Genomic DNA, 14193 nt, shown 5'->3' with positions numbered 1-14193 from the left:
TATCTCATAAAATTCTGAAATACATTCATAAGTTAAGTGAAAATTTACTTCATTCCCCCCCCCCCCACGCTGATTTCAAGCAAAAGAGGGTATGGTTCAAATACAAAATATAGTATCTCTACCAGACCTAGACTAATGTTCCTCAACCCTCTAGCCAGAGTTGACCCATGATCTACCATTCTCTTCCTTCCATATTAAAAATGGGGTTTCATTAGCTTTTCAGGCTCTTTCCAGGATCCAAAGCATCAGTTCATCCCCTGCTCAAAACAAGCCACACAAAAAGCAAACATAGATGCCCAACACTCAAAAGCCCATCACTCACTTGATTAACCCTCAAGAGAGAAGGTGAGGCGGGCACCTTTAAAATAAGGCAGGTGCACAAGCGCTGGAATAAGTCATTATTCAATGACTCTAAGTCATTCAAATCGCACCCAAGTTCCCTAATCCTTCCTCCTTTTACCAAGAGAAGCCCTGTCACCCCAAAAATCAAAATAAAATAGAGCTAATCAAGTTGTTAAGAGTTCTTCCTCTCTCCTTTACATCTGAGGGCTCCAGCGTCCGATCAACAAATAATCTATTGTTCCCCCTTTATCGAGTCTCTTTAAACCTATTCAGACTGGCAACACTAAACCCAATTAAAGATAAGGCCCTCCGTAATCTCACCTCCGAGAGTCCCCGTCTGGATAGCCGAGGTGATGGGAGATAGCAGGGAGGCCAGGGCCGCTGCCTCCTCCTCACCCAACACAACAAAAGGCAGATCCACTCCCTCTCCCTCTGTAATCTTTAAATGTAAATTCCCTCTGGCAGCTAAGAGGAGCTCCCGATAACAGGTTACATCTTCACTTCCCTGGCTCTTATCTGCTCCGGATCGTTGGGGGGCCGCCCCCACGCCGCGCCCCGCCCCGCCGCCCCCAGCCCGGCCGCGAAGATTACCTTCCGGCGGCGAGCGCGCGAGGCGGCCGGCCGCGCGGCCCCCACACCGCCGCTTTGTATTCATTAAACACACATCGGAGCTTATCAGAAGTAAAGGGCTGGTCGGGATGGCACATTGTGTGTGAGTGAGTGTGTGCGCGCGGGAGGGAGAGGAGAGGAGCCAACGTGCATCAGGGTGATTACAATATCAGCAGGGCCCAGATGGAGGCAGGAAAATAAACAGAGGGTGCGTGCGAGACGGAGGGGAGAGGGAGGAAAAGTGGGAGAGAGAGGGAAGAGAGGGAGGGAGGAGATGCAGGCAGGCGGGGGAGACAGGGAAGGGATTCAGGGGCGGGGACCCGCTTGGGATGGGGTCAGAGCTAGAGGACAGCTACCCAGAGAGGCTGGGAGGTGGTTTCAGGGTAACCCGTGCCCCTGCATCAGCCCCACCTCCCAAATATTTGGATTTGCTAGTCCCGTGGCTCCAGAGGTTCTGTCAAGGTCAGCGGGATCAAGAGCTCTCTCTTGGTGGTTTTCTCAGTGACACCTTCACCATCTCAAAGCCATCCAAAGACGCATAATTTGCAAAACAAATCTAGTGTGCCAACACAACAGTGTTGCAGTCTGCCAGGTGGGAGAGGCGGTGGGAGCTGTCTCTTTCAGTGTTGACCCCATATACTAAAACCCAGCCCCCACTCACCCCCACACATAGATGCAAGGGAGGTACCGAGAGACACAACTCCCCCCACCCCAACTCTCTTCAGGCTTTGAATGTGTCCTGGCCAAAGATGCAGGGCAGCCAGCGTCACTGTGATAAGGAGGACCACTTGTGATTGGTGACTACAGGTGACTAAGACACCTGCACCACCTCTAGAAGTCGTGTTGGGGTAGGAGCTTCCTTCTGCTTAGCTCTGAAAGTCTGTTTGGGAGGTGGGAATTCGAAATTGAGGCAATCAATCTTGGCTTGAGCTGCCTCACAGCTCCTCACCCACCCAGAGCCTGAGAATCAATCAGAACAAGCAGGGGCTAATGCTCTGTCAGTAGGCCAGGGTTCATCCTCCTCTACCCCAGCAGGGTCAGGAGAGGGATACACCTGAGTAGTCCCTAGGGAGCCCCTTTTCACTTTTAAATGCACCCTTCAGACAATCTGAACATCGGATCAGGTCCTTAATGGAGTGCGGATAATGTAGCAAAGGAGGTCTTCTCATGGGGGGGGGGGGGGGGGGCTGGCTGTGTTGTGCTTCTTGGTCATAATGCTTGGTTAAGAAACCTTTCCTGTTTATGGAGACATAGTCCAATAAGCCACAGACTGTTGTCACGGCACACACACTTGCAGCCACAACTGCTGTGAAACTTGGGGTCATGAAATAGTTTATACATGAAAAGTCAGTAGAAGTTAACAGGGTGGGGCAGGAACTGAGAAGGGGGACCAGTGAGCTGAGAAAGAGAAGAGCAAGAGGCATATTTTAAGAGGGGCTTTGTTTCTTCAAGTACCCTGCAGAGCACCTAGCCTAAAACAACATAACCTGTCTTATGCACAGTGGACACACACACACACACACACACACACACACACACACACACACACACACGCTCACACCCCAAGAAAAGAATCAAGGGAAATTTGATAAGGTAACAAAAAGTGAAGAAAGCTGGGCATGCTGGGAAAAGGGCATGTGTGAAAATCTTGTCATAGAATGAACACCAGATAAAAGGAGTTTTGCTCCAATCCCCCAGTAATCCCATAATGTGGAAAGCTCTGCTGTATCACTGCACAGGAACAAGGTGAGATTTCTCCATAAATCTTCACAAAGTGACCAGGTTCAGTGGTTAGAGAAGGGTCCCGGGGCAGGAAGTAAACCACTTGGCAGGCTGCATGACAGGGGTAAGGAAGCTCTGAATGGGGTAAAAAAATCTGTCAGCCTTCCACGTGTTACATTTAATAATGAATTTTCAGAATGTCCTGTTGGCTCTTGTAAAAGGCGTCCCTTCGCCTTTTCTCTCACTATGATAGAAAAGTGCACTCACACTATCCAGCAGCAGCCACTGTCTCTACATCATGTTGGGCAGACTGTATACAAACACCTTGGCATCCAATACAACTCAGGAAAGGGGGGAAAAGAATCAACATACAAAGGCTCATTGTTTTACCCCCAGTACATGATCTGTTACAGTGTATTAACAAAAAACCGCACCATGCAGAAATGCACAGAAATGTAACAATGAAACCTGGTATTTTTATAAAGTTAATACATGCAAGAAATGAAAAAAAAGTTCTAATTACCACTTTGAACCTCTGAACAGACATTTTTTTTTCCCCTCTAAAAGCTATCTCAAAGATTAGGCACAAAGAAAACTGCAGATCAGCTAAAGTACAGATGTTCTTGTTTTGTGAAAGTACAGTGCTGGTACCACTCGGGGTACTGCCTTCCCGCTCCATGACCCTTCTAAACCAAGTATTTGCTCCAACGCTTTCAATTAAAACAAAAACCAAACCAAACCAAACCAAATAACTAAACAATAACAACAGAAAGCAAAGTCAGTGTAGTGATCCCACCACCCCATCTCAGCACTCAGGAGACTGATGCAGGAGGATCACTATGAGTTCCAAGCCAGCCTGAGAGTCTGTAGTAGGTTCTAGGCCAGCCTGGGCTACAGAATAAGATGTTTTTTCAAGAAAATCAAAACAAAATCTAAGGCAACATAGTAAACAAGAATCTTTATCACAGACTGAGTATCCAAAAGAAAGTGGTACTTATAATCAGAGACAACTTAACAACCTGGCTCAATGGAAATTTTAACTTCAGTGAGTTCTTTTCTTAATCATGGGCTACCTTTTTGGTAAAAGCAAGAAGTCCATCTGCCCCAGGCAGATAAGTTTTGAAACATCAACTTAGATAAAAATCTAGCATTTTCTTTCTTTCTTTGAGTATGTGAAGTCTAGTGTGCTATAATGTGAGAATCCCAACATATGACCACTATGCCATAATATCTCATTGCTCAGCTCGCCATTATTTCATTTGTAATTCTTATGTTAATTATGTTCATAATTACTATAAACAGATGTGGCAGACATTCGTGTGACCTTTCCTGGAAGGATGCATCCTTCACTCATTTTACCTTAATTTCTCATGGATGTGAAGCTGAAAGTGCAGAAAAAGAAAAAAAAAAGCTTTCTAATTTACAAAATAATAATAATAATAATGACAATAAAAAACCCTCTTTCTATGCAGAAGGTAACACAGGATCTCCCTTCATCTGCATTTCAGACTGAAAACATGTCTGGCGTTTAGGCTGCTTTGCTGCACATGTCTAAGCTCCTCAACCCACCGCTGCTCACTAACTTGTAACTATGGACGCCAAACAAAGGCTACCACCCATGTCCAAGTTGCGGCCTTTCTTTTTTTTGTTTAATCGCAAAGGTTAATGCAGCAGAATTGTGCTCCCAGACCAAGTGCCTAGCAGCTACATAGCAGTTCCTCTATTCCTGACTCAACCACCGTCCTCTTTCCATAGACCACACTTACAATAAAGTCAGTATGGATTTCATTAGCTGAAAACCTCCTCGAGTTTCATTTCTTTTTGGCCTTAATCTATAATTAGTGTGGACAGACAGGTGCAACCCCTTCCCTTCCACAGATGGCTGCTGGGAACGGTGTAAAGTAGTTCCCTCTGTTTAAACAACACAGAGATAACCTGCTCCGTCTTATCACTTACAATTACCTCCATTAAACTGAACTAATGTTTGCTTTAATAAAATGTTCACTGTTCTTTAAACATAATTTAGGAACTCTTATATTAATGGCTGTAAAAAGGTGAAGTTGGAAGGTGTCTCTGTAGATAATACTAAATAGCTTACACTGGATAAAATGCCCCCCTTTGATGGATAATAGTCTGGGGTTCACAAAGGTTTTTGTAGCTGATTTAACATCTACTTGTTGGTTTATATAAAAAGGGTCAGATATAATTTTGGAAAGGTCATACAGGTGACAAGCAGTTTAACAAGAAATACAAGGAGAAACAGAGAAACGGCACCCCCCCCCCAAAGTTTAGCAATTGGAAATGTTTGTCTGTATTCCTGGGGACTTTGAGTGGGTACTAAAGTCTAACTATTTAAGTCCTAGATTGTTGTCAAGTGACACTCCTTTTAGCTCAGTTGTACACATTTACTTAACTTTTAATTGATCACTCTCAAACCCTTCTTCCAAGCTCCATTTTTAATTTTTAACTGAATCTAAATGACTTTTGTAAGCCCGTGGATCAAAATGACTCCGTTCCGTAATAAATGATGGCAAAAACAAATGTTCAAGTCACTCTGCTTTTGCTGTCAATAAAGACTGAAGATCACAATACGATGAATAAGGTATCCATAAAATAAAGACCGTCTAAAGGCCCAAACAGCAGCAAACGAATAGCCTTTCCCTCTTACATAACTTACAGTAATAGGCCCCAGCAAAATGCAACTGACTTGTTTTTTTTTTTTTTTTTCACATGCAAATTGTGCAGGTGCCAAATTTTCAGACTGCTTTGCTATGAAGGGCTATGTTGCCTGCATAAAACCTCAATGAAGAAGGCTTTGCATTCAGGGCCTGTCAGCTGATGTTCATATCAAAGAAGTGAGAAACAGGATTTGACAGTGAAGAATGTCTAAACTGACAACCACTGACCAGCATTCTTCATGGAAGCATTTCTTTCTCGTGATCTCTTTTCAGTGTTTAAAAAGAGAAAGGGGGTAGCTAAGCCAATACTCTACAATAAAATAAATTATAACCGCACCTGACATTTGTGAGGTTCTTTAGAATTTAGAAAGAGTTTACCCAAAAATATTTAGGCTAACACCTCGATGGGAAATCTCTTCACTGATACTAACAGCAAGAGCAGCGTTTCCCTTCTTTCAGAAAAAAAAAGATTGGGTGAGTATTGCAAAGCAGTTAGTCCTCTGTAACTCAACATCGCACTGAAGGTAGAATACTTATTATTAGGAAGGTCCTTGCTAAGACCACTTCAAAAATCGAGTCATTAGCAGGTATTGGTGGGTGAAAGAGATGTACTCAACAAAGGAAGATGCCATTTCAAAGACTTCTGCGATGCTTTGAGCTGTCCAAACGTTAGAGAGAAATCCAGGTGTCTGTCTGCTGCTTTTATTTGATAAGACACCATCAAAAAACTGCATACGGAAATTCTCCCATATCTAGCTTTTCAAATAAAGGGGGCTGCAGGCTACAAGGTTTCTAATTAATGGTTAAACAAATGTTTTTAATACAAAGTTTAGGAAGTTCTTCCCATAGCCTGGGCTTAGTTAAAATCCTATTTCTGTGTGCCAAGAATGATTCCTTGGTAAGGTTTGTTCAAATTCTGTCTTTCCAAAGATTAAATTAATAAAACATCAAATGTGGAATACAATATGATGTCAACTCTCTGACACTCAGCCTGGTTGGAAAATTCAAAATAAATAAATAAAAAGAAAAATCTGGAACAAACTGAGATTCTACTTAACATCATGTGAAACTATGGGCCCTCTCTTTCAAAAATAGTACTAAAGAGAAAATGAAATCGCATAATCACCTCTCTTTTCATTGACAGCCACCATCATGCTAAAACTAGACAGCATTTTAAGGACTGATATGGAGAAATACAGCATTGAGGGTGTGTTTTTGTTTAGACACATTACAACTGACACCATCACCCAGACTGAGGCCAGGAAAGATTGAGAAACAGTGGTATGTGCTGGTTCTTTCTAGGGAGAAGACTTTCATGGTCAAGGCAAAATGTTGCAGTAAACTAGGGAGCTAACGCTAACAAACAGTTCATCACAGAGAAGCTGATCAATTTGTATTCTGGGGAGTGTGGACTTCCTGGGCATAGACCCAGTTCTTCTTCTAGTCTATAGGAAGGGAGATGATAAGAAGAACCATAGAGGGCACTTAAAAAAATGGTACAGATGATGAAAAGAAGGCTAGGAGGGAGGAAATCCTGTAAAACACATTTTAGTTCACACAGAAGGTATAAAGAATGCTTTGGTCAGCAACCCGACCTTTATCTGGAGATAAATCAATTTGCAGCAGCTGTGGACAGCCATTTACACACAGGCCCTGGGCAGATTAATTAAGAGAAGGGAAGTTAAAAATTCAAGAGGGCTCAGAGTTACATCAAGCACATGAAGTTGGTCTGGAGTGGTCTCTCCAGCTCCCCTGGTATTCCCTCCCTGGCTGGGCTTCATGCTCTATTCCCAGGGAATACTAGATAAATCCTTTAAGGCGTCTTTCTGCGCTTTTTTTCCAAGAGGCACCAGTCATGCTGGGGCACACTGGGATTTGTGGTGCCCAATCCTGAAGGAAAGTTAAAGCCAGAGATTTTCCTGCTACCTTTAGCAAAGGAGTGAGGAAGGCCTAGGAGTCCCAAGACTCTGGCCAAATCCTCCAAGCTGTAACAGCCTTTAGTGGAAGAGGAGGAGGGAAGGCAGCTATTTTTAGTAACAGTCGTGGTTCACATCCTACTGCCCGGAATCATAACACTCAAAACTTTTCCAAAGCTTAACTGACCTTAAAAAAAAAAAAAAAAAAAAAAAAAAAAAGAAGGAGAAAAGAAAAGAAAAAAGAAAACAGTTTCAGAAACTGACCTTAAGAGCAGTTTGCAGACCTAACTTTTTTTTTTTTTTTTTTGCTTAAATCATCCGGGTCAGGACAAGGTCTGTCCCTGGAGAGGGTGTAAATGTGCCACCCAACCTGGACCTTCTTTCTAGATTCGCCCAGAGGATGGTGAACGGCGGGGTCGGGAATCTGCTAGCCCCAGTTACCTCCCCTGAGGGATTTCTGGAAAATGTAAGAAATTCTCCCGCTGCAGCTAGGGTTTGGATTCCTTCCCGGCGGGAGCTACTGGGCTCTACATTGTACTCTAGGCTTGGAACAGGCGGGCGTCACCGGGTCTGGACTGTCATGGGAATACCCTAGAAGGCCAGGGTGACTGAGCCAGCGAGGCACTAAGATACGGTGAAGGTGATGCTATCCAGGTATCCCCGGCTACGAAGCTCAGGACTTGCTTCTGGCGGGAGACTTAGCTTAGAGAAGCCGCCTGATCATCCTTGTGGGGTTTCCCATTTAAAACAAAAAACAAAAACAAAACAAAACAAAAAAAAAAAAAAAAAAAAAAAAAAAAGCAGATACCCGAGTAAGAGAAAGTTGTCAGGCGGGTCGCACAGCTCCTGAGTACAGCTAACCGGACTCCTACCCAAATTGTAGCCCAGAACCAAATTAGGATTCTTCATCTTGCTCCTAGGACTAAAGTGTCCACCATGAAAATAAGCCTTTCGCTTCCAGTTTTAAAAACCCACAATGCGGGTGTGGAGCCACCTGCCAAACACATCGTGGACCAATTGACCTGTTGTTTAGTCGAAGGAGACAGGTTCTCCTTTGATGAAAAAATAAAATAAAATAAAATAAAAAGAGAGTGCGGAGAATCTAAAGCAAAAAAAAAAAAAAAAAAAAAAAAAAAAAAACACGGAGGCAAATGCTGTCTAGTCTGGTCCGCGAAGTTCAGTGTCAATGCAGACTCCAGAAATCTCGATGTTCTTTGCTCTGCTACGCAGTCCTACTCTAGTTGAGCGTCAAGTTCAGCCCAGAGAGCCTTCTCGGTCCAATTAATCCGAACGATGCTGACGGTCATCGGCAGAGTAATTAAGAGTACCAGCCCCGGGGCCGGTCCCAGCCACCCGCTCTCCAGCCCGCCCGCCGACCCAGCTCGCCCGTTGGCACTTACACTGCACAGGGCTGGAGAGTCCCACCATCCGCCGCGGGCTCCCAGCTGCAAATAAAACTTCCTGCGGTCGGTGCCGGTCGGCGGGGCCAGAGGACCAGGGCGCGGCGCCGCCTCCCTCGCGATGCCAGAATGTCCGTGGCCACTCGCCCACACGCGCTCGCCCAGAGACCGACCGCCTAGTCTTGCCGATCGCGGGCAGCCGCCTCGCACAGCGAGCTGCGGGGCGACGAGCCCAGGGTGGCGGACGCCAGGCAGACGCAGGCTGCGACGCGGAGCCCGGAGAGCGCCGAGCTCAGCTTTCCCCCTCCTCCTCCCGCCTCGCTCCCTCCCTCCGCTCCTCTCTGTTGTTGCTGCTGTGGCAGACAAATGTGATGTGGGGCGCAGGGGATTGCCACTGTCACAGGCGGCGTCTGCGTCCGCCTCGCCCGCCCTCGCTCGCTCTCGAGGAAGGCGACTGCATTTATCTGCAGGGCGTCCGGGCGTCCGCCGGGGAGCAGGAGCGCCGCGCGCAGCGCACAGCGCCCACAGCGCCCGCACCAGGTCGGCTGCGGCGCGCGCCCGCACCCGGGGGCGCCGCGGCCGCTCGGGAGGGAGGCGGCGGCGTGGCCGCGACCAGGTGCGGGGGGTGAGGGGGGGTAGGGAAGCTAGTCGGACGGTGTAGGTGGAAGACATCTGTGTCAGGAGGGGGGTCACGGGGGGTCAAGTATATGTTAACAATGGGCAGACCCGGCTCGCAGGGGTGCGCTGGCTGGCCGGAGGCCTGGCTCCCCGGCCTCGCCCTCTCTGGTCCGGGCTGGACATGGATGGGGCTGGCTCCCTAAGGATGCTCTCCCAGGCTCGGGACGTGTTGGCCGCCCCAGTGCCCTGCAGTAACCCAAGACGACCACTTTCCCTGGCCATCTGGAGCGCTTCTAGCTGCCCTGCCTGTGTCTCATCACCGGCTGCAGAGACAGCTCTGCTAGAAATCAAGCCACTCTCAGATCTCTCTAATCCCCTTCTGTTAGCTGATTTCCAGACTGACTATTTGCTTTCGCATTAGATAATAGCCTTAGAGAAAACAATTATCATTTCTTTTCCCCCCTTTGTTTTTCTACTTCTGCAGTATACCATTAAGAGAGACCTCCTTCTCTCCCTCGTCTTTTACTGAATATGCTCCCGTCCTCCAAATATTAATATCAATACTTTAGAGGGAGGAACAAAGTCCCTAAGGAAAACGTAGGGTGAAAGAATTCCAGATATTTCCAGAATAAATAAATAACATCTCCGTGAAGAGTGCTGACAATTTGTACAGAGCAAAAAAATGGGCTTGAATGGTAATGAAAATATTAATATGTAGGTCAAATATGATCAGATAATGGCTTGCAATGATAAGTAAAATGAAATCTTTTAAAATTATTATGGAACGGTGCCACGGCTGCAAATGTTATTGTATTTAGTGGAACAGTTTGAAATCCTACACTGAACCATGTTTACTCCAACTGGTCTAAATCAATGTAAAATGTCCTGTGAACATTTTTTAAAATTTCATCTTTGTAGAGAGGGGTGAATACATGCAAGTAGGAGTCAGCCTGATGCCATAAGAACTGATAAGACATTCGTGGTTTTATTTTTTTAAGTGGTGTTTCAAATATTTAACAGGGGGTGAAACCCCCCACCCACCCTTTCACGCCCAGCTGGGCTTCCAATGCTAAAGACTCTGCTCATTTCCAGCAATTCATTTTCAGAAAACACTCATTGTACATTCTGCCCTCTCCTTGGGACATTTGTCAAATGAATTATAACACTGTCTTAATATTTGATACTAGTATTTGATATTATGATGTTCTTTACATAGATCTCCCTCATTTTATCAAGGTATGTAGTCTATCGTAATTTCTCCACTAGGGTTTTTTTCCCCCCTGCTACACTTAGAGGTCTTAACAGCATTAATAATCTTAAAATATAAAATTTAATGTACATGTTAGTGTGATTCATTCCTATGAAAAATTACGTTAGAGCTTACTGTGTGTTCCTAAGGGAATCAAAAACATATTGATACACTGGTGCTCTGTCACCTGCATTCTCTTCTGTCCAATGAGTTATCTGGATTCTAGAATTACACACCAATCTTTAGTTAAAATTAACAAAGTGGTGTGTTACTCAGAAATGATTCTTGGAAAACAATGTAACTTCTTACCTTGTATTTTTAAATTTAAGATGAAATTAAATTAGCAATACTTTCAGATAGTATATATAAAATGTATGAGCTGGGGCGGGGATAAAAATACAAATTCTGCCATGTTTTTTTCTTCTCATAAACTGTGACTATGTAAATATGAAATTATATTTGAAACTTTGAACTGCTAAATCAAGGGAAAGTCACTTGCAAGGAATCCGATCATATTTGTCAGACAAAAAGCATGTCCTATGGGTTTCCATAGATATTACAGGGTCTTCCTTTTGGCCAGTTATCAGTTATACATTTTTTATTTTTAAAAGATCAATTATTGCATACTTCTTAGCAGTTATGTTGTTTTTTCAAAGAATCAATTATTGTATACATCTTTTAAGAAAAAGTCCTCTACTTGGGTTGGGTTTCTATCATATTTCTATATCATTAAATCTAAGCTTAAAAATAAATTGTAGTAACAGAAGCTGAAAGCATCCACCCCTGAGCTGATGGGGGAGAGGATGAGTCTGAATAGTTTTTAATCCCACTTGTCTCCTCTTCGAAAGACTTGAACTGTATAAAATATAAAGATGTGTTCTTTAGGGTGTTTGTCCTCGAATTACTTCCTAATTCCTCTATCTGTAGCAGAGAGTTAACCACAGAGGCAGCTGGGGCATGAGCTGGTGGTGAACTCTGACATAGGAAAATGAGACATATTAGGTGCCCCAAAGAGAGCAGCAGCTGGCTGAGGCTGTACAGTAGTGGAGAGTAAGCCTATAATATATTTGGCTACTTTAGCCCTGTCATGGAGGTGCACACATAACTTAATATTCAAAACACAATGAAAGATGCACTGATACATTCTTTCCAGCCAATCTAAGGAGACTGGGAGGAACCAAGCCCTCCTATTAGAATACAGTCAGAAGGGTCACACTTCTGTGCATACAACACTAGCTTACTAAGCGAAACCAAAAACAATACAACAACAAAAACTTAAGAGAAAGTTATTCAGCAAGATACCTACTCACTACTACAAAGCCATTAGATCAACAAACAAACCATACAATAATATGCTGAAAAAAAAAAAAAAGACAACTTTGCTGCAATACCTCTCCTATTGTATCTTTGTTTCTTATATCATTAAATTTTCATTGTTGCAAAGATACCAAGTTCTTTCCATTTTCAGCTTTATTGTATTCAAAGATGTTACGTATGGATACTTTTTGTTTTGCATTAAACCCTCCCTAAAAAAAAAAAAAAAAAGCAGGGCTTTCTAGACAACTTTCTGAGGCATGCTTATTACCTTCTTTAGAGATCTGTGATTCACCTCTCACAAAAGAAGGGATTCCTATACAGAATGTTAACAAGTATTTAATTAGCACTTTTAAAATTCCTTCTTACAGATCTTAAAGTTTAAATGACTTCCAAGCTGTGATTTTTCTATTCTTCCAGAAAGTCCTCCTGTTTGCCTGAGTTGAAGAAAATCTGTAATTACCACATTAGTTCTTCCTAACAAAAAATATTTATTGTTGCATTTGTGAAAAATAGAATATGATAAACATGAAGAATGGCAAGCCATAATTCCATTTTCATAATTCCACACTCAGCCACCACTAGCAGTTTCCCCCTGCTTCTGTTGGAGAATTTCATGTAACTTGCTTTTGGGGCTCTCTATGAACAAATTGTATTCCCAGCGTTGGTAATTGTGTTACCTAACTCTTTCATGTTTTATTTTAGATATGATGGGATGGAGAACAAGATCAGGAGTGGTTTGCTTTATTCCCAAAACTGTTGAGCCATGTATACACACACTGTTGAGTAAAATTACCTTAGATGTTTTAGAAAATTTTAACCTAAGAAATTTTTAAACTTGGGAAGGTAGAAGCCACAAAAACCAGCAAAAAGGTTGGCTCTCATCACCCCATTAAATAAAATAACCATTTCAACCTGCTTTAGCTGCTGTAGACAAAGAGTTTGATTATTATGACCCAATGTGTCCACGTAGTCACGTACATTTCTCTGTACTATGTCATATTCAAAACATGAAAGCTACAGAATTCTAATTAGTTTTTCGATTTCTAAAACAAAGAGCCTGCATTTTGAAGAGTTGTGCAGAATGACTTTCATTGGTGTCTCTTTAAGACAGAGTTCCTGCATGCCTTTTATCCCATCATGTGGCAGGCAGATTTCCTCAGAGCTTCATGAGCTCAGGGATAGCTTGCTGTATGTACTGAGTTCCAGGCTAGCCAGGATGACATAGTGAGATTCTGACTCAAAAGAAAAAAGGTTTCCCATTTAAACATTGAAATGTTTCACATGACCTGCTGCTGTTCTGCATTTATTGCACAAAGTGGACCACACACATTAACGTGTGTGTGCACACACACACAAACATACACCTATATTCAACATATATGCTAAATATATTCAGATGAATTGTTTTATATGTAGCAAATACTACCCATATCATTTCTTTTTGACTCAATATTAAGAACTCTAAAAGTTTTGATTCTACTGAGTTTTTCAATTAACAAAATATGGAAAGGTCATCTGTGTTTTTTACATATGTACATCAGTGTTTTCTGACACACATATATGTGTATATATATGTATATATGTATGTATGTATATATGCATATATGCATATGTGCATATATGCATATATGTATATATGTATATATGTATATATGTATATATGCATATATGCATATATGTATATACGTATATATGTATATATGTATATATGTATTCACACATATATGCAGATATATACATTCTGATTGTGTCTTAACTAAACCTAACATTCTCTTAGATAGGTTAACAAGCTATATTAAACGTTGCTCCTATAAATTAAGTCATGTTCTTCAATAATCTACATATGTTTTTAAAATACGGTATGTCTCGACTTCATCCCAGTTAGATCCTGGGAATGAAACAAGTCTTTCTTCCTCCTCTCCTACAGTAATAGAAAAGTGCATTTAGTACAAACATCTCTGGTCAGCAAAGATTGACAAGCTGTTTAATTTGTCAGTGCCGCACTCTCCTTTCATTTAATTATTATAAAGCTGGGGATGAAGAGATGTCTCAGCGGTTTAGATCTTCACAGCTCTTGACAGAGGACTGTGGTCCAGTCAACTCCCAGCACCCACATCAGGCAGCTCACAAACGTCTTTAGCTCCAAGGGATTTAACATCCTCTGACCTCCCTATTCCTACACATAAATAAAATAGCAAAATAAATCTTTAAAAAGAATTACCATACCATTGATAACTTACACAATGACCTGGATGATTTAAACATGTTTATATTTAGTATAGAATCAGTTGTATTTGGAGCCCAATACTTCAGTTATAATTCAAGATGGCATACGTAGACCT

The 14193-nt window shown here is 42.7% G+C and overlaps 1 protein-coding gene across 1 annotated transcript in view; it reads right to left on the bottom strand.

Annotated features, from left to right (window-relative positions):
• The window catches only part of RUNX1T1 (RUNX1 partner transcriptional co-repressor 1), a gene marked incomplete at both ends in the record, with an annotated part of 135951 nt that extends 134902 nt beyond the window's left edge, over positions 1 to 1049 (bottom strand). Inside the window, 5 exon segments of the mRNA XM_080938535.1 lie at position 664; positions 666 to 721; positions 724 to 807; positions 934 to 955; positions 957 to 1049. Of these exon segments, the coding sequence (XP_080794661.1) occupies position 664; positions 666 to 721; positions 724 to 807; positions 934 to 955; positions 957 to 1049 (256 nt within the window).
• Positions 1050 to 14193: the final 13144 nt, after the last annotated feature.

Source organism: Micromys minutus (assembly GCF_963924665.1).
Source record: "Micromys minutus genome assembly, chromosome: 26".
NCBI classification, from domain to species: domain Eukaryota; kingdom Metazoa; phylum Chordata; class Mammalia; order Rodentia; family Muridae; genus Micromys; species Micromys minutus.
Note: the sequence above shows the minus strand (reverse complement) of the source record. Positions and strands in the feature narration are given on the sequence as shown.